At 33.6% G+C, this 23,384-nt stretch overlaps 1 protein-coding gene across 1 annotated transcript in view; it reads left to right on the top strand.

Annotated features, from left to right (window-relative positions):
• The window catches only part of LOC126887139 (cytoplasmic aconitate hydratase-like), a 181,180-nt gene that overhangs the window by 134,894 nt on the left and 22,902 nt on the right, over positions 1–23,384 (top strand). Inside the window, exon 10 of the mRNA XM_050654501.1 lies at positions 9,340–9,649. Coding sequence (XP_050510458.1) covers positions 9,340–9,649 — 310 coding nt within the window. The remainder of the gene's footprint in view (positions 1–9,339; positions 9,650–23,384) is intronic.

The raw sequence follows: 23,384 nt of genomic DNA, 5'->3' as shown, positions 1-23,384 counted from the left end.
CATAACGCTTAGATGGATGACGTCACTAGTATGATATATATGCCAAAATATCATAATTTTAAAATAAAAATCGACTTGTTTCCGGATTTTTCCTTAAAGTCGCCGGTTTACGAAATAATTTATTCCTTTTATTTGCACCATACTGTATATTTTTTTGTTTTTTCTTTGTTGTTTTTATTCTAGGTTACAATATGGAGTTGTCTTATACAAGATCTTGTTTGTCCCAATCTATTTTTTATCTCTTCTTCTGTTGTTCCTCTTTTCGATATTATAAAACCCAAATATTTAAAATTCTTCGTTCCTTCTATTTTAGTCCTGTCGGCAGGGGGGGTTCAACGGCCTCCTTAATTCAGATGGACTTACCCAAGTTTTTTTTATGTATTTTCACCTGTAGAACACGAATTTTTTGGGTAACAGTTGATCCGGATGTCGATAAGATTGTTATAAACAAAGAACTTGAGGTATTGCATAACAGCGAGATTTTTCGCAAAACAAAACATTTTTTTGTATTTTTTGGGTGATTCTAAGCAAAAAATGTTCTTACAATTTTTGTCGTAGGATGCATAGTTTTCGAGATATACGCGGTTGAACTTTCAAAAAATCGAAAAATTGCAATTCTGCTTACCGTATTTGAAACTTCAAGTCAAATTCTATCGGTTTTGATTATTTGCATTGCCAAAAATTAATTTTTTTATTGTTAAACAAAGCTATAAATACATAGTGTTTCCCGTGCCCAATGCATGCGTTTTAATGTACGTAATCTACGAAGAAATTGTCTGTATGCGCCCCTACTCGTTCGATTTTAAATGTGAAATGCATTGAAAACATCATTCAATCACTATGTGTTTATAGTTTTGTTTAACAATAAAAAAATTAATTTTTAGCAATGAAAATAATCAAAACCGATAGAATTTGACTTGAGGTTTCAAATGCGGTAAGCAGAATTGCTATTTTATTTTTTAATCAAAAGTTATTCGGGTTTAAAAATTGCAATTTTTCGATTTTTTGAAAGTTTAACCGCGTTTATGTTGAAAACTATGCATCCTACGAAAAAACTTGTAAAAACATTTTTTGCTTAGAATGACCAAAAAAAATACAAAAACATGTTTTGTTTTGCGAAAAATCGCTGGTATGTAATTCCTCAAGTTCTTTGTTTATAACAATCTTATCGACATCCGGATCAACTGTTACCCAAAAAATTCGTGTTCTACGGGTCAAAATACATAAAAAGAACTTGGGTAAGTCCATCTGAATAAAGGAGGCCGTTGTACCCCCCCTGGCGACAGGTCTATTTCTACAGGTTCTTCTATTTCCAAATTTTTGACGTCTTCTTCCTATATTGCTAAGTATTCCGTTTTCTTCATATTTATTTCCAGACCCACCTTTCTGTATTCCTCTTTTAGTTTTCTTACCACATAACTGATATCTTCCTCATCGTGAGGCATCATCACCAGGTCATCTGCTAAACACAATGTGTAGAGATAATCGTCCCTTATCGGTATTGCCATAACCCTACACTTTGACTTCGTTGTTGTGCGTGTTCTAAAAATATTTTAAATAGAGTTGGTGACGTTGGGCATCCCTGTAGTATTGTTTGTTGTTTTGAAGTTGGCAACAATCTTCTTTCCGATCCTTGTTTTTTTCTTTGAAACAAGTGTAAGTTGTTTCTCCTCATCGGGCACGAATCATCAGTTTTGATCTGCTGATTGTTTTGAGTCAGGACAGTGGTTTTCTTCTTTAATTAATTCTTCTCTGATTCACTAAAATCTGAGAATATTCTTAACACTTTTCCATAGTATTCAGAGCGTAAGAAAAACAATGAAAACTGTACATGGCAGCTTGATTTTCCTTCTCTATCGATAGGTTCCCTCAGAATTTACTTCTTTCCCCACCGTAATAATTCTATTTAGTAAAGATCCAATTATAAGTAAATTAAAAATCGATGGTGTGAGCATCGAGCAAATGGAGACAAAATAACTAGAAGTTACATTGCTCAGCTATTGAGTGATCGAGAGAGAGTTGGAAGATCAGGTACAAATGACCAATAGAATCTTAAATGCAAACTAAAACACACATACTATTGGAAATTACTTCCTTACTATTGGAAATTACTTCCTTTTTTTCTTCTTCTCTGTTACTCGTGTCTCTTTTTCAATGTTTTCCACTGATTCTCTTCCTATTGGGAATCGTCTCTCACCGTCCTTACTACTCTATTTGTTATTAATTTGTTGTAATTAAGCTTATAAGGAGTGACCCAAACTTTACGCAAGACTTGCATTGAAGGAGGAACTTTAACGCTGCATCAACCAAATTCAGCCAACGGTCATGGTCATGGATAACTCATTTAGGATATTGTTTCTTAATGTGACTTTCATTTTTGTGTTCTGGCAGTGTTGTGTGTATGACACTATGAAAACTTTATTGACTTAATATATCGATAAAGAAAGGTAGTAGTTGCTGAGAATTTCGGTATCTCCAATTTTTCACCTAATCGAAATTCTAAGGCTTAGAACTTTGTAAAGTACTCCTAGGCTGTAGTATATCAATATTACATGCTTTGGTGTTAACGTTTTCAGTAGCAAGCTATTCAAGACAACGTCTTTTTTTTATATCAAACGCTGTTAAAAGTAACTCCTTACAGACAATATCATAATTCAGTTTATGGGCTATCCTCAGACGATGAATTTTTCAGTGTCAAAGGTGTTAAAGGCCATCTTTTCTGAAATTTTTGTATTATTTTTTTATATCATCATCAATGACGTTACAACTCTTCGTTAGTCTTTCCCTCGTTTGCTATTGCCTTCCATGTTTGTCGGTCCTGTACCACTATTTCCCATTGTCTCACTCCCATTTTCTCCAAATCTTCTCTTACTGCGTCTATCCACCTTTTTTAGGCCGTCCTACAGACCTTCTCCCATCTGGTCTTTACCAAAACACATTGTTTGTAAGGCGATTGTCGTCATGCCCTGCCCATCTTATTCTATTGGCCTTATACATCTGACTAGATTGTCCTTTCCGAAGAGAGATTCTAACTCGTTATTATGTCTGCGCATCCACTCGTTTGTCACGGTGTCTCTGCAAAGACCATATTTTACTCGAAGGATTTTTTTACTTCTATTTTTATTAGCGTCCATGTTTCGCTTTCATGCGCGACTTCTATTCGTATTAGAGCTGTTTCACATTATAAGAATTTTGGACGTGCGAGGGTTTTCTCGTGCGGTAGTTTTGAAGGACCTATCCTTTTCACACAATAAGAATTGAGTCGCACGAAGATATTTTGCTGTGTTGTTTGGTATATTATTTTTATTTACACTTTGTGGTTGAGGTAAGTACATGATAGATGTCTGATATGTATCATTACGATGTATCATTACAAATGGGTATTTTTTGCCCACACTTTTGTCCTAATGTACTGTAATGCTTATTTAATTCATTTGCAATTTCTATTTTGTCAGTTATTATTTCTTATGTTTTTAATTAAAAGTCTTAATTTGTTTTTATAATCGTTGTTCTACTAAGTTATTTGTGGGATCTTGGATTAGCTCATCTAATTAGCTCATACAATCTATGTAATAAACTATTCTAAATGGGACAAAAGCCACAATTGAACTAAAAAATGATTTTATTAACGTTTCGACATCCGATTTGGGCGTCGAAACGTTAATAAAATTATTTCTTTAGTTAAATTGTGGCTTATTTCCCATTTAGAATAGTTTATTACAAAAATTCCACAAGGAAACAGCTTCAGAACAACATTACAATCTATGTTTTCCATGTACAGAATTTAAAAGACCCTCTGTCATCAATTCATTTTTAAATGTTGTTCCCCTCGTTTTAAATGTTGTTTTTAGATAATTTCACACAAGACGTGACCGCCGCCCTACTCCAGTCTTCACCGAGTCGTTTAGCCTATAAAACTAAATATAATTTCGTAGAATGAAATGTATATATTATATGGGTATAGGTATATACTTCATTGGGTCCATCCTATTAACGCAAAAAGATACGATTTATATATTTTTATATTCACACATATTGATGGAACACCCTCTATACCCAACGTTAATTGCAACTAAGTAAAATAATAGTATATTATGCAACGAGCATTTAATGATGGTCATTATGAAGCGAGTATGAGGGTTACGAAACGAGCCGTATGCGGCGAGTTTCGTATAGAGTACGAGCTTCATAATGATATTAAATGCAAGTTGTATACACTATTTTTTCTATGATCATTCACAACAAAAAAATATATTCAAATTTATTAATTTTGTAACATAAATAAATTCAGTAGTTTGTCAGTTTGACAGTTTGTTTACATATTGAGAACTGTCAAAGCGTATGTATTTGACTCGCCATTGGTCACTGCACGTTTACCACCTTTATCGCGAATGCCATATCGCGATTCTATTGGTTAAAAATCTGTATCTTAATGAAAATCTGTATCATAATGAAGTTCATTATGATACAGGTAGTGACATCATAATTGATATATTATAGTATGAGAATAGAAAAAGTTTATTATAATATACTTTTTCTATTCTCATTTGTTTGTGTTACAAAATGAATAAATTTGAATATATTTTTCGTTGTGAATGATCATAGAAAAAATAGTGTATACAACTTGCATTTAATTATCATTATGAAGCTCGTACTCTATACGTTCCCTCATACTCGCTTCATAATGACCATCATTAAATGCTCGTTGCATAATATACTATAAGGGCCGGTTTCACCAACGACAAATAGTAGTTTATTCTATGATTAAAGTTATTAGACCATTAAACTGATATTTCTCCATTCTACTAACGTCAAATAAGACTTATTTTATTTATTTATCAAAAAAATACTTACTCTTCGAGTAAACTGGCAAGTTAATCTGGCTGTAAATGTTTAGAAGAAAGTAAATTCGCGAGTTTAACTTTAAATTATCAGTAGTAATTGCACAAGAGCTCTAAAATTACCGAATTTTTCCCGAGTAACACTTTGACAGTTTTAATTTCACGACCCGAAGGGGAGTGAAATTATGTCAAAGTCTCACGAGGGACATTAAACAAATAGCAGTAAACAACGGCTATAACGAACAAACAGTTAACAAAATTTTAAATCAAAAACTCCATAAAAAAGTCCTGAAATTAGTGTATCCACCACCACAGAAAGAACCCAGTACCTTCTGCTCTCTCACATATACTGGCAAAGTAACAACAAAAATAGCCAGATACATAAAAAAAATAAAAAAGAAAGGAATAATACCAGCTTTCAGAACTAACAACAACTTAAGCAAATATATTAAGAACAATAAAAGCCGAAAGAGAAAGCAACTACAGAGTGGTGTGTACAAACTAACTTGTGACTGTCCGAAAACGTACATCGGTCAAACTGGCAGAACTTTTGACAAACGGATAGCAGAACACAACAGGGCTTTCAACAATAGAAAAACAGACACTTCTACATACGCACTTCACCTTCTAGATCATAATCATTCTTTCAATGAAGAGTTTCAAATTCTGCTTATCCAAAATAAAGGCCTTAAGCTATCTTTTTTAGAATCTAAACTCGAGACAAACAGCTCCCCACTTCTCAACCTCTTCAGTTAGAGACTTAAAAAGGCAAACACATTGTAAATTATATCACTTGAGAAAGGCACTCTGCCGAAACAGTTGTAGTCGCATAGTTTTAATAAATTTTGTGGAAGTATAGAAAACAAACGTTTAGAGTGTTTTATTGTTAGATAAAATGAACTTCCATCAAGTAACGGTCGAATCCATCAATTACAAATTAGTACAATTAAACACACAGTTGCTATAAATATTTAACGGTTGAAAGTCATCACTTTTATAATTTTTAAAACATTAATTGTCATTATTGTCACTGAATGTATTTTTTCTTAGCAACGAAGGGCATCTGACCTAATATACTTGACGACGGGATATTATCAAAAATTATCAGTAGTAATTGCACAAGAGCTCTGAAATAATTGAATTTTTCCCGAGTGACACTTTGACAGTTTTAATTTCACGAGCCGAAGGCGAGTGAAATTATGTCAAAGTGTCACGAGAGCAAAAATTCTATACTAATTTCAGAGGTCGAGTGCAATTTGTTGCGATTATTTCATGAATAAAACTGTTCAAAACCAAAATTTTATTGTAATTTATTTATGTAAGTACCATTAAACACACAGTTTTTATAAATATTTGACGATTGAAAGTAATCACTTTTATAATTTTTAAAACATTAATTGTCATTAATGTCACTGAATGTATTTTTTCGTAGCAACGAAGGGCCTCTGACGTAATATACTTAACCACGGGAGATTATCAAAAATTATCGATTTAATTCAGATTTCTGTAGCTTTCTATTGGTCAGAATCTCCTATGAATGAAATAATCGGGTATAATATCACAAGAGAGTGAGAATAAATTGAAAATAATTCGACAGTTTTTCGAAAATTTCTTGTCTGGCAATAGACAGGAGAGCGCGCAGGGCTCGAGTGGCTATTGCCCAATGACAACAAATTTGAGTAAAAATGAAGCATTATTTTCTTATTTATTCTTACTGTCGTGTGATATTCGTAAGATTATTTTTTAATACGTATATTATGGATATTTTCTTAAATGTGACAGTTGTCAAAGCTAGGAAACTGGTTGCCATTAAACAGAAACAATCTACTTAAAAAAATTCTATCGGTAATTTTCTACAGTAGATAATTCTCAGTATAATTTTAATCTGATTGGACAGAATTAAACATGTGATCAAATATCTTACTATACGATTGGAAGTTAAAATCATCAAAAAATAATCACTTTAATTTCTATTTCTGTAGCTTTCTATTGGCCAGAATCTCCTATGAATGAAATAATCAAAATTATATTGAAACAAAATATAAACTTAAACGTCTAATAAATTTTATTCGACGAATAGCTATTCATTGATTTATTTGTTGTTGGTTAAACCGGACCTTAGCAGTTTTAATTACTGTTGTTATCAGTAACATATACAGGGTGGTGAATTGGAAAACGGGCCATAGGAAAATCAATGTAAAATTCTAAACTGTTGAATTCCTGCTTCCCTTATTATTCTACATCAAAAGACATGAGAAACTATTTGTAGAGGATTGAAATCTTTATTGAAAACAATTGTTAAAATTGTTCTACGAATTAAACACATTCCAAAATGTTGTAAAATATAATAAATTTTATCAAAGTATTTGCCAAATTTAGGCTACACACAGTGCAAGAATGTGTATAAGGTTGCCTTCGGTCACAATGAAATTATTATATTAACAATATTTTGAACTGTCAGTATTTTTATTTTATTGTTTAAAAAACAATAAAGTCGAAAAGATGTCCTCAGTTGAGGAGAAAGTAGTAATAATAAAGATGTTTTATTCAGTCAATAGTTTGCGTACTGTCAGAAATAGTAACGTGTGGCCTTTTACGCACTTACTTAGGTATGGCAAATGTATTCTATTTTTCAAAATTTTAAACTCTGTTTAAATCGTAGAACAATTTTAACTTTTGTTTTTAATACAGATTTTAATCCTCTACAAATAGTTTCTCATGACTTTTGATGTAAAATAATTAGGGAAGCAGGAATTCAACAATTTAGAATTTTACATTGAGTTTCCTATGGCCCGTTTTCCAATTCACCACCCGGTATAATTAATTTTGCTGTACTTACAAAATGTGTTTTTTTCTTTATCACCTAATTCGTCAAATTTACTGTTAAGTGCACGGCATACACCATTCCAAGCATTTCTCGTCAAGTTTCTATCTTTATATATTTGTATTGTTTTGTCGCAAAGAACAGGTCTCGCTTCAATTAATGTTATTAATATTTCACTATCAATCTGATACATCATAATATAAAATATATGCACCTACTTCTTCTTCTTCTTCTTGTGCCACTCCTATCGGAGATTGGAAATCATCAAGGCTACCCTGACTTTGTTTACAGCTGACCTAAAAAGTTCATTAGTGGTGCAGCCAAACCACTCTCTCAAATTCCGCATCCACGACATTCTTCTACGGCCTGGATTCCGTTTTCCTTCTATTTTTCCTTGCATTATATTTTGAAGTAATGCGTATTTATGACCTCTCATCAGGTGACCCAAATACTCGAGTTTTCTTCGTTTTATCGTTAATAAAATTTCTGGGTCTCTTCCTATCCTTCGTATTACTTCAAGATTTGTGATTCTTTCAACCCAACTTATCTTCAGCATTCGACGGTAGCACCACATCTCGAAACTTTCAATATTTTTTATGTTGTTCTGTTTGAGAGTCCAGGCCTCTACACCGTATAATAGCGTGTTAAATACGTAGCCACTTAGCATTCTTAATCGTAGAGGGATGCTTATATCTCTGTTGCACAAGAATTTTCTCATCTTTATGAAGGTGGCCCTGGCAATTTCGATACGTCTTTTTATTTCATTGTTTTGGTCTCCAGTTTCGTTTATTAAAGTTTCCAAGTATTTATAACTTAATACTTTTTCAATTTGAATTCCGTTTATACTAATATGTGCTGGTTGTGTCATGATTTTACTGAAGACCATATACTTGGTTTTTTTGATATTAATGTTTATGCCATAATTGTTGCAAGCAATATTTATGTTTTTAAGTAATCGTACCTACTTCAAACAGCCACAAAGTGTAAATGTAAATAATGTACCAAACAACCAAAGAAACTACCTTCGTGCGACTGAACGACAGTATCATATGAAAGGATGCATTAAGTCCGCTATGCTACTGAGTGCGTAAAGACGGCACGGCTGCCGTCTGTTGTTGCAAGCGAGGGAAGGCATACACACGGCGACTTCGCCGAACGTTCCAACCATCGTCTAGTGAGGAAAGGCTCCATATGATTACATGCGCCACCACTGGAATGTCGTCGTGCGTTCTAACCCTCGCACTTTTAAATTCTTATAATGTGAAACAGCGCAGCGCTTATAGTCTTATATATCCGGATTTTTGCACCTCATGAGAGAAGTTTTGATTTCATTAGATGTTGCATTGCAAAGAAAGATCTGTTTTCCGCCATTAGTTGCGCTTTCAACTTCTCGTTCTATTTTGTTTCCATCGGTGATTGTTGCTCCTAGATATTTAAATCTTTTAACCACTTCGAAGTTATTACCGTCTACAGTAATATTTTGGCTTATTCGCCGTCGTTCTTGTTTTGAAACGATCAAGTATTTTGTTTTATCTTCATTTGCTTCTCTACCGATATTTAATGCAACTTCTTCAAAGCTTGAGAAAATAGATATATGATTCCCTTAATATTTATATCTGATTTATTTCATTAATTAGTCTATCTAAGGTTTTACATACTTAATTTTTTTTACAGATCGGATTCAAAGGTTTCGGGCTAAAACCAGAAAAACTCAACGCAGTTGGAAAATTCATGTTTGATGGTAAACAATATGAGTTACGCCACGGCAGCGTTGTCATTGCAGCAATCACTTCGTGTACTAACACAAGCAACCCAAGTGTTATGTTAGGAGCTGGCATGTTGGCTAAGAATGCAGTTGCTGCTGGTTTGAGCGTCGCTCCATACATCAAGACCAGTTTGTCTCCTGGATCCGGAGTCGTTACTTACTATCTTAATGAATCGGGGGTTATTCCTCCACTTGAAAAGTTAGGATTTGACATTGTAGGTACGTACTTATATAGCTGACGAGATGCAAATGTCAACTGATAATTTTAAGTTCTTCGATACTATATTTATATACACGGTGAGTTTTTAGTGCGGGATCCGTCGATAATTCCATTATGGTATAGAACAGGGGTCACCAATTAGCGGACCGCGGTCCGCATCCGGACCGTGAGCTAGTTTTGTGCGGACCGTCAATAAATTCAGAATATACCTAGTGTTTGGCAATTTTGAAAATGTTTGGCTCAATTTATGTGTGCGAAGACGCTTTATCAAGAATGAACTTTATTAAAAATCGGTAGAGATCTCATTTAACAGATGAATATCTCAACTCGCTAATGAGACTCAGTTGCACTAAATTTGACTAAACTCACTCCAAACTTCAGACAGGTTGTACATAAAAAAATGTAATTTTTCTCTCTGATAATTTAATTTTGTAAAGAGTTTTCCCCCTTATTGTTATACTTACTAATCATTAATTTTGAAATTAAGTAAGCTGTAATATAAAATTGTCATGTGCATTTTTTATATTCATTTCCTCTCTACTATATATTAAGTAGGAGTACTTTTCAGATGTGCATTTAATTAAAATAATTTTCAGATTTAATAAGTTTGCAACAAACACCTTACATTGAAACTAATGTAGAAAAGATAACATGTTAATTACCATTTTGTACTATGATTATTTATTTTAAATGGCTCAGTTTCCTTTCTATGAAATTTAAGATGTCTAAAAACTTCATTAGCATTCAAAATATAAATTCCTAATTTTTAAAATATTCTCAGTAACAATTTACAATAAATATACTGATAATAACATCAAAACAATACACAATGAATTTATAGTTTATTTATTGTACCAGGAAAACTTACAGCAAAGTATACGGTAACCAAAAAACAATCAGATATTATTAGTTTTCCTTTCCATATTAGTCCATGTATGAGGCCACTTTCGTACGAAAAATGTTTCTGACTCGATTTCTTTGCGGATTCCTGTTCAAAAATGTCCCCTTTAAACAAATCAGAAAGGTGGCGGGTGAAACAATTTTTTAAGCAAATTCAAAATTACTTTTTTGCCTCGAGAAATGTATTTTTAGGTTTCTTAGGTAATTATAAACAATAAAGGTCTCTTGTCATATTTCTGAAAAATTGATAGTTTTCGAGTTATAAGCGATTTAAAATCGAAAATATGCATTTGCGATGCTTGAAAACTCTTAAATTTTAATAAAATGACAGATCTTTTTTATTTAAGATGACCCAAAAATGCTAAAAACATATTTTCGCGGGCAAAAAAGGTGATGTTTTGAATTTGCTAAAAGAAATATTAAACAATTTCTGCCCAAAAATTTCGCCCGGCACCCTTCTGATTTGTTTATAGGGGATATTTTTTAACAAGAATCCACAAAGAAACGGAATCAGAACAGTCAGACACAGGCGGCATAAATCCGGACCCCGAAAGTGTCATAGGTTTTCGAAACGGACCCTCAGAGAAACTAATTAGTGACCCCTGGTATAGAATATCGAAAAAGGCAATGATATTCTCTAGGCTTGGAAAATATGTCCATTTCTACAGGGTGATCAATAACTGCGTGGTGTATCAAACATATAATTTTTTAAATAGGACACCCTATATATTTTTTCATATTTATATTCTTCTCATAATTCTTGTTCATATAATATAGGGTTTTGCATTACTATACAGAGTATTTAACAAGTTTGACCATTTTTATTTCGAAATCCCTATGAGATTAACACCATGTATATAAAGAAGTAATTCGTAAACAATAATTTGTTTTACATAATAAGATTAACAATATTGTAGCAAAACAATGAGTCACCAGCCGCAAGGCGTAAGCCGAGAAAAGTCTAGATCGAAGCACGCTATACGTGGAACCGATGCGCGGTTGTTGGAAGGTCACACGATAGTCGGAGAGCTGGCTTAGCCCGGAATGATCGAGAATAACGACTAGGATATATAAGGCATAATTTTTGTGAATAGAGTTTAGTCTTAAGCTAAAGTTTGTAAAGTAAACTTGTATAAATAAATAATAAAGTCGTAAATAAATACGAACCGCTAGTTTTATTGTAATTATAAGTCATTACAATAGTCACGTTACAGTTGGTGTCGGTGTTCGGTTAACTTAGTGCGATATAAATAAGTGAATTACAGAGAGACTTTAAAAGACTTTTGAACTTTATTCGTCGGGAATAACCGGAGTGCGTTAATTGTTCGGTATTCGGAAAGACTTTAAAAGACTTTTGGACTTTATTCGTCGGGAATAGTTAAAGTGCGTTGATTGTTCGGTATTCGGAAAGACTGTTAAAAGACATTTTGGAAAGTACGTGGGTGCCGACCAAAGATGTTGCTACAAGAACTTACAGTAAAACAGCTCCGTGAACAGCTAGAGGAACGGGATCTGGACAGCAGTGGGCTCAAGATAGTCCTACAAGCACGACTCGAGGATGTCCTCACGAAGAACGGAGAAGACCCAAAGACGTTCCACTTCCAGTCAGCAGAACAAGTCATCTTATCGAAATTAAAAACTGTTTCTGAAACGATCGATGAAACTTCTAGAAGAAGCGACGAGAAACTTGAAGAAGTTAGTAGACAGAATAACGAGAAACTTGAAGAAGTTAGTAGACAGAACAACGAGAAATTTGAAAGTGTTTCTCAAAAGATCGATGAAACTTCTAGAAAAAGCGACGAGAAATTTGAAAGTGTTTCTCAAGTAATTAAAGACGTTTGTAGACAGAATGACGAGAAATTTGAAGAAGTTTCTAGAACATTCGATAAGATGCAGAAAAGTGTAGAGACCGTAGAAGAAAAGATCAAACAACTAGAGAGCATGATAACCGATACAAAAGTACAACCATCAGTTAATGCAGCAGCGTTAGATCCTGTAGTGAAAGATGAACTACCGAGAGACGAAACGTCGCATAATATGAGATTCAAATTACCACCATTCGATGGAAAGTCCTCTTGGTCCATATATCTTAGACAATTTGAAGCTATTGCGACCGCCAATCATTGGACCGAACAGGAAAAGGCTGTTTCCTTGACTGCTGCTTTGCGAGGTGATGCTGCAGATATATTAAGATCAATTCCTAAGGGTCAAGAAAATTGTTACCAGACCTTGTTCACTCGTCTAGAAAAACGCTATGGAGATGCCCATCTACAACAAGTATACAAAGCACAACTGCGAAGTAGAAGTCAACGAGCAAGTGAGAATCTTCAAGAATTTGAAGCAGATGTGGCTCGTGTGGTGCGGTTGGCTTATCCAGAGGTGCCAGACAGCGTTTTAGAAGAAATTGCAGTAGATACCTTCGTCAATGGGCTGAAAGATAATGAACTACAGAAAGCTTTACGACTAGCAAGACCGAAAGTTTTAGATGAAGCACTTGCTATTGCCTTGGAACACGAAGCAGCTAGCCAAGCTTCACGAAACAATCGAGTAATAACCGTGGAAAAAGGTGATAAGAGAAAAGATGAACGTTTGGTGGAAATGGTACGGAGGGTGATTCGTGACACGATGCCGAAGAGACGCATGAAGAGGGCTGGAAGAGTTGGTTCAAATACAGATGCTTCCTCGATACGGCCATGCAGTGAAAGTTGTAATCACCGGCTTAAACTAGATGAACAGCTTTGCCCTGTGAGACGAACTACCGTCGTTAATGAGCAATGGCAGCCACAACAGTTACAAGAAGCCCAAGAAGACGATCCATGTATAAAAAGAGTATTGGATTGGATGCGTCGAGGTGAGAGACCTAGTTGGCAGAACATTAGTGCATGTAGTCCAGAAGTCAAGGCTTACTGGAGCCAATGGAATTGCCTGGTACTAAAAGATGATCTTCTGTACAGAACCTTTGAGAACGATGATGGTACAGAATCTAAGCTGCAGTTGATTGTACCTAAAAGTAAAGTGTCAGAAGTATTGCGTCAGTTGCATGACGGTACATCAGGTGGACACTTTGGTATTACGAAGACTCTGCAAAAGGTTCGAGAACGGTTCTATTGGGTGAACTGTAAAGATGATGTAAGAAGATGGTGCCGGAAATGTGAACTGTGTGCATCCGGTAATGGTCCAGTTGGTAAAAAGAGAGCACCCATGAGACAGTACAATGTTGGAAGTCCTATGGAAAGAGTAGCAATCGACATTGCAGGTCCATTTCCAGAAACCGATGCTGGAAATAAATACATTCTGGTAGCCATGGACTATTTTACGAAATGGACCGAGGCCTATGCATTACCGAATCAAGAAGCTGCTACCGTTGCAGAGGTACTTGTTAAAGAATTCTTCAGCCGATTTGGTGTTCCCTTGGAGATCCACTCCGACCAAGGGCGAAACTTTGAGTCAGCTCTTTTCCAAAACGTTTGTAAATTGATTGGTGCCAATAAGACCAGAACAACACCCCTGCATCCTCAATCAGATGGAATGGTCGAGAGGATGAACCGAACGATGGGTAAACACTTGTCCAAAGTTGTATCTGAACATCAGCGAGATTGGGACCAACACATTCATTTATTCCTGATGGCCTACCGCTCGGCCGTGAATGAAACTACAGGTCAAACACCAACCTGCCTGATGTTGGGTCGTGAAGTTCATTTGCCCTGCGACCTAGAGTTTGGCTGCAGACCTTCCGAGGAATATGTTGCAGGCGAAGAATACGTAGACCGCCTGAAGTTACGAATGAACAACATTCATGAACTTGCCCGACAACACATCCAGATAGCTAGTGACAGAATGAAAGATCAATATGATTCTCGCTGCAAGAATGAAAGCTTCGAAGTAGGTGATCTTGTCTGGCTTTATAATCCACAACGTCGTCGAGGCCTGTGTCCTAAACTGCAAAGACAATGGGAAGGTCCGTATGAAGTTAAGAAGAAAATAAATGACGTAATATACAGAATTAAGAAGTTACCAAACGGTAAACCAAAAGTTATTCACATAAATCGTCTTGCACCATATGCTGGCTCAAATGAAACAGAGGAAGCCCGAGTCCTCCAACAGGAGATGAAAGATGCACCACAGCCAAGTTTTAAGGAATTTATGTCAAATTACGCAGAAAGAAAGAGTGCTAGATTCGGCGTGACCACAGAAGTTTAGCAAGATCTGTTTGGTGTTCCAGAAAACGTCTCTCTAGCCCACTGTGTTGCCCAAGACCTCGAGATGACTAAAGGAATCTCGTCCGTATTCAATAGAAAGTTCGGCCGCCTGGACGAGTTAAGGAATCAACAACCTAAAATTGGAAGAGTATTGCGATTGGAAGATGGTCCTCGATCTTTGCTGTATATAGTGACCAGGAAGTCTTATACGGACACGCCAAGCTATGAGAACATATGGCGTGCTCTATGTAATTTGAAGAAAATCGTGTGTAATTATGACATCAAAGATTTGGCTTTACCAAAAATAGGCCATGCAGTAGAAAATCTGGATTGGAAGATTGTGAGAAGCATGCTTGAAGTGGTCTTCAGAGAAACTGGCGTACGAATTACTGTGTGTTGCATGAACCCGAAGATGTCGGATCCTTCAAAGACAGTAGACTGTTATTTCTTCTTGAAGGGTGTATGCAAAGCTGGAGAGTCGTGTAAATTCCGCCATCCTGGGCCTTCATCTAGAGTTGCTGATCGGGACGCTCAGATCTTAAGAGGGGAGCAATGTAGCAAAACAATGAGTCACCAGCCGCAAGGCGTAAGCCGAGAAAAGTCTAGATCGAAGCACGCTATACGTGGAACCGATGCGCGGTTGTTGGAAGGTCACACGATAGTCGGAGAGCTGGCTTAGCCCGGAATGATCGAGAATAACGACTAGGATATATAAGGCATAATTTTTGTGAATAGAGTTTAGTCTTAAGCTAAAGTTTGTAAAGTAAACTTGTATAAATAAATAATAAAGTCGTAAATAAATACGAACCGCTAGTTTTATTGTAATTATAAGTCATTACAATAGTCACGTTACAATATACTGTAGTTTTTAAGTTAAGTTAAATTGAAATCATTGACAACTATTTGTATACAGGGTGAACTACAACACCAAATTACGATTTTCTTAATTTTTTTAAATGGATCACCCTATATTTTATTTTTTCAAAATTTTGTATTTGTGATACTCTGTCATTTTTATATAGCATTCCCTATACCTAAACTCATTACTTTCCGAGATATTTTAAGTTGTCTTCAAATTTCGGGAATACATTCATTTTTTCTAGTAGAAATAAGTTAGTATTGAGTGATAATTAAACAAAATTATTTTTATTCATTAAATAACTAACACAAAATATAAATCATAACAATATGCAGTGAATGTACCAATAAGTGTGATATTAAGAAATTATCATATTTCCCTAATATACAAGAATCGTATAGTTCCTACAAACAAAATTTGTCTTGTGTATAATAATATAACAAAATTATTTTTATTCAATAAATAACTCACATAAAACATAAATCAAAACAATATACAACTGATGTAACAGTTTTTAGATTGTTATATCAACAGTATTCTGAGCCAAGAAGTTTTTAGTAAAACATTCATTGTTATAAGCACTTTTAAACTACAAAACAAAATTACGATTTTCTCATTTTTTTTTTTTAAATAGGTCACCCTATATTTTATTTTTTAGGAATGTTGTATTTATGATACTCTTTCATTTTTATATAGCATCTCCTATACCTAAACTTCTTAGTTTCTGAGATATTTTGAGTTTTCTTCATTGGCCGGAAATACATTCAATTTTTAATAAGTAGAAATAACTTAACAAATAAGTATTGTGTAATAATATAACAAATATTTGCATTCAATGAATTTCTAACAAAATATATAAACCATAACAATATTTAATGAATGTACTAATTAATGTGATGTTAAGGATATACGTCTAAAGTAAATGTTGAAAATGTCCACGCTCAACGTCTATGCAATTTTGTAACCGATATTCAAATGACCGAGCCACATTTGTTAACATTTTTGTAAGTTAATATTATTAAAAGCTCCTCTTATTCTATTTTTCATATCATTAGGCTTTGTTGGATGCTTCTGGTATACAAGGTTTTTTATATAGACCCACATGAAAAAATCAATTTTGGAAGAACTGGAGCACCGTCGTGTAAAAACCTCAACCGTCAAAAAATGCGGGCCAATCAAATAATTGCAAACAATAGCACCTTTAACATTTATAGATCACCTAGTTTGACTACGAGTCTAAACAAAGTAGGGAATTCTTGATGCATATTAATCAAAATTAGTATGAAAATTATAGTATTAATTACTGCGCGTTACAATCTGCAATTAGGAATGTTTTACTAAAAACGTCTTGGTTTAAAATACTGTTGATATAACCTAAAAACTGTTACATCAGTTGTGCAAGTTTGATTTATGTGTTGTGCGAGTTGTTTATTACATAAAAATAATCTTGTTATATTGCTACTCACAAGACATATTTTTTTGTAGGAATTTTACGATTCTGTATATTAGGGAAATATGATAATTCCTTAATATCATATTTATTGATACATTTATTGTAACTTTGTAATTTTAGTAGAAAAATTGAATGTATTCCTGAAATTAGAAGTAAGCTGAAAATATCTCGGAAACTGACGAGTTTAGGTATATGGAATGCTATATAAAAATGAAAGAGTATCACAAATACAAAATTTTGAAAAATAAAATATAGGGTGATCCATTTAAAAAAATTAAGAAAATCTTAATTTGGTGTTGTTGTTCACCCTGTATACAAATAGTTCTCAATGATTTCAATTTAACTTAACTTAAAAACTACAGTATATTGGTAATCTTATTATGTAAAACAAATTATTGTTTACGAATTACTTCTTTATATACATGGTGTTAATCTCATAGGGATTTCGAAATAAAAATGGTCATAACTTGTTAAATACTCTATATAGTAATGCAAAACCCTATATTATATGAACAAGAATTATGAGAAGAATATAAATATGAAAAAATATATAGGGTGTCCCATTTAAAAAATTATATGTTTATTTCTGGCGTGTATTGACGCCGAGAAATCGCTCAAATGTATGTTAACGGGAAACTTGGCTTGAGAACAAGCAGCGTGCACGCAATTTCAAAACACGCAAGTGCGCATCGAGCCCAAGGCAAATTCTATAAGACTGCATTATAGGGCAGTCAGTGAGGGTATTTGGCTCCGAATTCCATCCTACTACATCGATTTACTTGATATTTTCACAGTAAATTCTCAAGAAACAAAGTCTACCCTAAGCCGATGTGCTCTTTTATCTTGGAGGTGGTTCCCACCCCTTCTCGGGGGTGAAAAATGTTTTGGTTAAAATAGCCACGGAATAGGCTAGAGAACCTAATTTTAAGCAAAAATTGTTCTATAAATATTTTTTGAAAACTCAATACTTTTTGAGTTATTCGTGGGTGAAAATTGGCCATTTTCATTGAAAAATTACACCTTTTCGGACGGATTCTAGCGAATACCTTAAAAATTATGCATCTAACAAGAAAACTATATAAAATATTTCTGTAGGTTATAAAAAAACAAAGACATTCGTTCCTTCATAAATCTTCTAGTTAAAATACAAAGCGGGATATGGTAGGTAAGAAGAGTTTGTTTTTTTTTGCTGCATGCTCAAATCGGTGTATTCAACTTGAAATAACAGAGAAACTGTCGATTTTAGGTGTATAATGATACTAATAACTTTGGTAGTGCTTGAAAAGACCTGTAAAATGAGAAATACTAAATGTCGATTACATTCAAACTAAGCGAGATATTCTGCAAAAAAGTTGATGACTAATGTATTTTAAGAAGAAATGAGAAGTATATTTAACCGCTCATCCATCAGAATTAAAATACATCGTTTTCCTTCTACAATACTTTTTATTATAGTGTTATTTCTATGTTCAAAAAGTTGGACTGGATTAAAATGAATGGTTTTTGAAAAAAATAAGATCAAATTATACAGCGCATTTTTAAATTTTCTTAAAAATCTTCCTTTTACTCCATGTAACTCGAAAAAGATAAGAGATACGAAAAAAAGATACCACACAAAAATGTAGGGCTTTTCAGATAAAAATATCCTTTTTTTTTTCATTGCTGCATCTCTTATCATTTTCAAGTTACATGGAGAAAAAGGAAGATTTTTAACTAACAATAAAACACTGAAAACGTTTGTTTTCTACTTCTAAGTCTGTTTTCTAAGATTTTTAAGAAAATTTAAAAATGCGCTCTATAATTTGATCTTTTTTTTTTCAAAAACCATTCATTTTAAACCCGTCCAACTTTTTCAACATAGAAATAACACTGTAATTGTGGAAGGAAAACGATGCATTTGCATTTTGGTGGATGGGGGTTAAAATTACTTCTCATTTTTTCTTAAAATACATTAGTTATCAATTTTGTTTGCAGCATATCTCGCTTAGTTTTAATGTAATGGACCTTAAATGTAGTTCGTTTTAAAGGTCTTTTCAAGCACTACAAAAGGTACTAGTAGCATTATACACCTAAAATCGACCGTTTCTCTGTTATCTCAAGTTGAATACACCAATTTGAGAATATACCAAAAAACAAACTATTTTCACCTACCATATCTCTTTTTGTATTATAACTAGAAGATTTATAAAGTCAAGTGTCTCTTTGTTTTTTTTTTATAACCTACAAAAATGTTTAATATTATAGTTTTTTTAGTTACATGCATAGTTTTTAAGGTATTCGCAAAAAACCGTTCGAAAAGGTATTATGATTCAATGAAAAATAGCCAATTTTCAACCACGAAGAATCTCAAAAAGTATTGAGTTTTCAAAAAAAAATTATATAACAGTTTTTGCTTAGAATTAGGTTCTCTTGCGAATTCCGTGGTAATTTTAACCAAAAAATTTTCCACCCAAGAAGGGTTGGGAACCACCCCCAAGATAAAAGCACACATCGGCATAGGGTAGACTTTGAATGAGGTGATAAGTAGAGGCTAGGCCCAAAATTTCATTAAAATCCATGCAGTAGGATAGAATTCGGAGGTAATATCCTATTCTTGCTCCCGTTGACTGGCGTAATAACAACAGTAATTAAGTGAAAAAAGATAAAATTAAGAATTCCCATATGAGTTAGAAATTTACCGTTTCAATTTTACATTTTTACATACAATGTCTATACTGCAACTAGCAAGAATATTCCACAAAATAAATAAGAGAGTAACATTAAAAAAATAAGCATAGATGTAGATATACAGTGATAGTGCGCTAATAACTGGCAAAATGACGGAAAAGACGGAAAACATAATACGTTGTGAATTAAAAATAGATAAAACTAGTAGAGGTGCGAAATTATCAATAGAAAACTATAAATTTACATTATATTGGTATTTTCTCACCTTTAGACGTATCGGAGTCAAACTGTCACACAATAATTTTATAAAATTCTTAAGTCACAGTGTCAGTTGACAAACTCCTCCGATACGTCTAAAGGTGGGAAAGGTGTGAAACTATAAGTATAATGTCTTCTTCTTCTTAAAGTGCCTATCCGTTCCGGATGTTGGCGATCATCATGGCTATCTTGACTTTGTTTACCGCAGCGCGGAACAGTTCAGTGGTAGTCGTGTTATACCACTTTCGTAAATTTTGAAGCCAGGAAATGCGTCTTCTTCCCGGTCCGCTTTTACCATTTACCTTCCCTTTCTAACCTTCCATTATAACGTATTCTGCTTTCGCTTTTATTATTCGCTGTTTAATTTCTGTTGAGTGGTCCCATTGGCTATTTAAATTCGTACAAAGATATGTATATTGCTCAACTCTTTCGATATTCGATATATATAAAAAATATCGAAAGTATAATGTAAATTTATAAATTGCTATTGATAATTTCCCACCTCTACCAGTTTCACCTCTTTTATTTCACAACATATGTTTTCCGTTTTTTGCGTTATTTTTCCGGTTCTTAGTGCAGTCATCACCGTATTTTACAACATAAAAGCCTAAAATGTGTTATCCAGAAATTAAAATTTTTGAAAATAGACACTGACTACGTAATACCTAATAGCATGATGTAGTAAGAAAGTTAAACAGAAAAGTAGATATAGAGTAAACAAATTAACTATTATAATAATTCAAAGCTATTTATCTAAGCAAATAGAAAGCTACAACATTATATATCTCATTTGACTAAAGTACTGTTTTTTCCAGCTCATAAAGATAAGTATCAAGTAATTTTGATTTCACAAGTATGTAGGTGTATCTAATTACATTTGAGCACTGGAAATGTAATACGAATATGTTTCTATTATACAGTGTGTTCATAAAGTGTGGAAACGGTCTATAATCTCATGACTTAATTATTTTCAGAGTTAAAGCTCTGACAGGTCGATTTTTATTTTTAAATTATGATTTTTTGACGTATATCCCATAATGTGACGTCATCGATTTGGGCGTGATGACGTTATGGATGATTTTTTTAAACGGGAATACGGGTCGTGTGGTAGCTGATTTGAAAGATGATTCAATTCTCTATTCAGTAATATAAACATTAACATCATTATTTATACAGAGTGGCCAAAAAATAATTCTTGAATTAAATTAATTGACGCAAATTGAAGAATGTATGTAATTTATTTAACTCAAAATACATTTTACTGATGCCAGAAAGTATTAAAAAAATGTTTAGTTCATTAATAAACATTGCGTTTCGCTTAATTTAAATGCCAAACAGCCACCCACCTGCCTCTTGACATTTGAACATTTAATTTAAGCGAAAAGCAATGTTTATTTGTCAAATAAACATTTTTTTCTCTTTTCTGACAGCAGTAAAATGTATTTTGAATTAAATAAATTACATATATTCTTCTTTTTGCAGCAATTAATTTAATTCAAAAATTATTTTTTTGGCCACCTTGTATAAATAATGATGTTAATGTTCATATTACTGAATAGAGAAGTAAATAACCTTTGAAATGAGCTACTACACGACCCCTATTTCCATTTAAAAAAATTATCACGCCATCACGCCCAAATCGATGACGTCACTATTATGGGATATACGTCAAAAAATCACAATTTAAAAATAAAAATCAACCTGTTGGAGCTTTAACTCTGAAAATAATTAAGTCATGAGATAATGGACCGTTTCCACACTTTATGAACCCACTGTATAAAACTTTTACATGATATACTTTCAAATCGGAAGCAATTTTCGACAAATAATTTTTCAACTTTTTTTACTGAAAACAGTTTTCTTTCTATTTATGAATTCTCATTCGCTACAGTAATTTTGATAATCCTTTAATGTCTTATACATCCCTTCTAGATTATGAGACATTTTTACACTTCTGTCACCCCCACTGTGATCTTTTATTGAACTTACACATACTACAACAACTACCAACTATTTAAATAAAATCGATAACTTGAAATCAACATAAAATTGCTTTTCTAAACGCCAGGTGTACACACAAGAGGGCTTAACATCGTTTCTCAAAGTTTCGGTCTAACGTGTAATGTGGTTTGCCTACCTTTGTCATTGCAAACATTCTAACTATTCGCGATTGAAACGGAATATAGAGAGCTGGTCGAATGCAGGAAAATGGCCGATATAAATGGTATAAACAAACATTCATTTGAGGAACAGAACAATACCTATTTGATTTAAAATATGTACTCATAATGCTGAAATTTACTAAACATTTCTTAATAGTGACCAAATTCCATTCAAATCAACAATTTTCTGGTTTGTTTATACCACTTATAGTGGTTAAAATTTATTCCACCAGAGGTCAGATACTTTGTTTTTCATCGCGAATTACATCAAGTTTATTTTCATTTTAACGGATTACTTACCACAGTGGGAGCGACTGTTGTCACTGTTCGTAATTTAACAAGCTTTACAATAGATTCCACATAACTAACGGAAATAATTTTAACTTCCTGTGGAACTGTCATTTCTGTCATGTCATCGTTCAGAATTTCTGCTGTCACAGCCACTTGCTACCATACAGTCATGATGTGACAGAGACATGTTAAGGATAGACTTGGCTAGGGATATGCCACTCAATGCATCGGGGTGTAACGTCGACATAGGATTGAGTGGTCTAGCCATCTTTGTCAGTCACATGCGCGGGATCGTTTGGTTAAAAGAGATAGAGAGACCAGCGATCGACTGTTTCCATGCTGTTTCCGTGTTACGCTTTTTTTGGTGAGTGCCGAGTCTACGCTTAATATATCAATGATGTGAACAAGTCAGATTCGAGCTCAATGGTACCTAGAGCATAAAACATTGGATATTTTAAACATCCATGTTTAATTTCACATTTTACTTCTATGTTCCTATGACGGATCAATTGTAAAGGGTTTTTACCAACATATTTTTTACTTTGGTGGTTAGCATGTTAGATTCACGTGAGTATAACCTATAACTGTTTAAAATCATAGTATAAATTTTAAATAGGTAATTTGCATTATCTTATCAGGTTATACACATTTTAGGTAAACACTGATGATGATCGGTCATCCGATCGAAAACTAGTTCTGTTCTGTGATGTAGCCCTGTATAGGAATTTTAACAAATATACCTTTTATAAAGGATTTTATCGTTTTTTGTAATATATGGTATACAGCCAACTGATGGTAAAATACAGGAGTAAAGAAACAAACGCTCATATGGCATTCATTGATCTTGAGAAAGCATATGATAGAGTTCCTCGAGAGATTCTGTGGTGGGCACTCAATAAGAAAGGAGTCCCTGGTGAATATGTAAAGATTGTGAGGGATATGTAT

Source organism: Diabrotica virgifera, chromosome 6, assembly GCF_917563875.1.
Source record: "Diabrotica virgifera virgifera chromosome 6, PGI_DIABVI_V3a".
In the NCBI taxonomy this organism is placed as follows: Eukaryota; Metazoa; Arthropoda; class Insecta; order Coleoptera; family Chrysomelidae; genus Diabrotica; species Diabrotica virgifera.
Note: the sequence above shows the minus strand (reverse complement) of the source record. Positions and strands in the feature narration are given on the sequence as shown.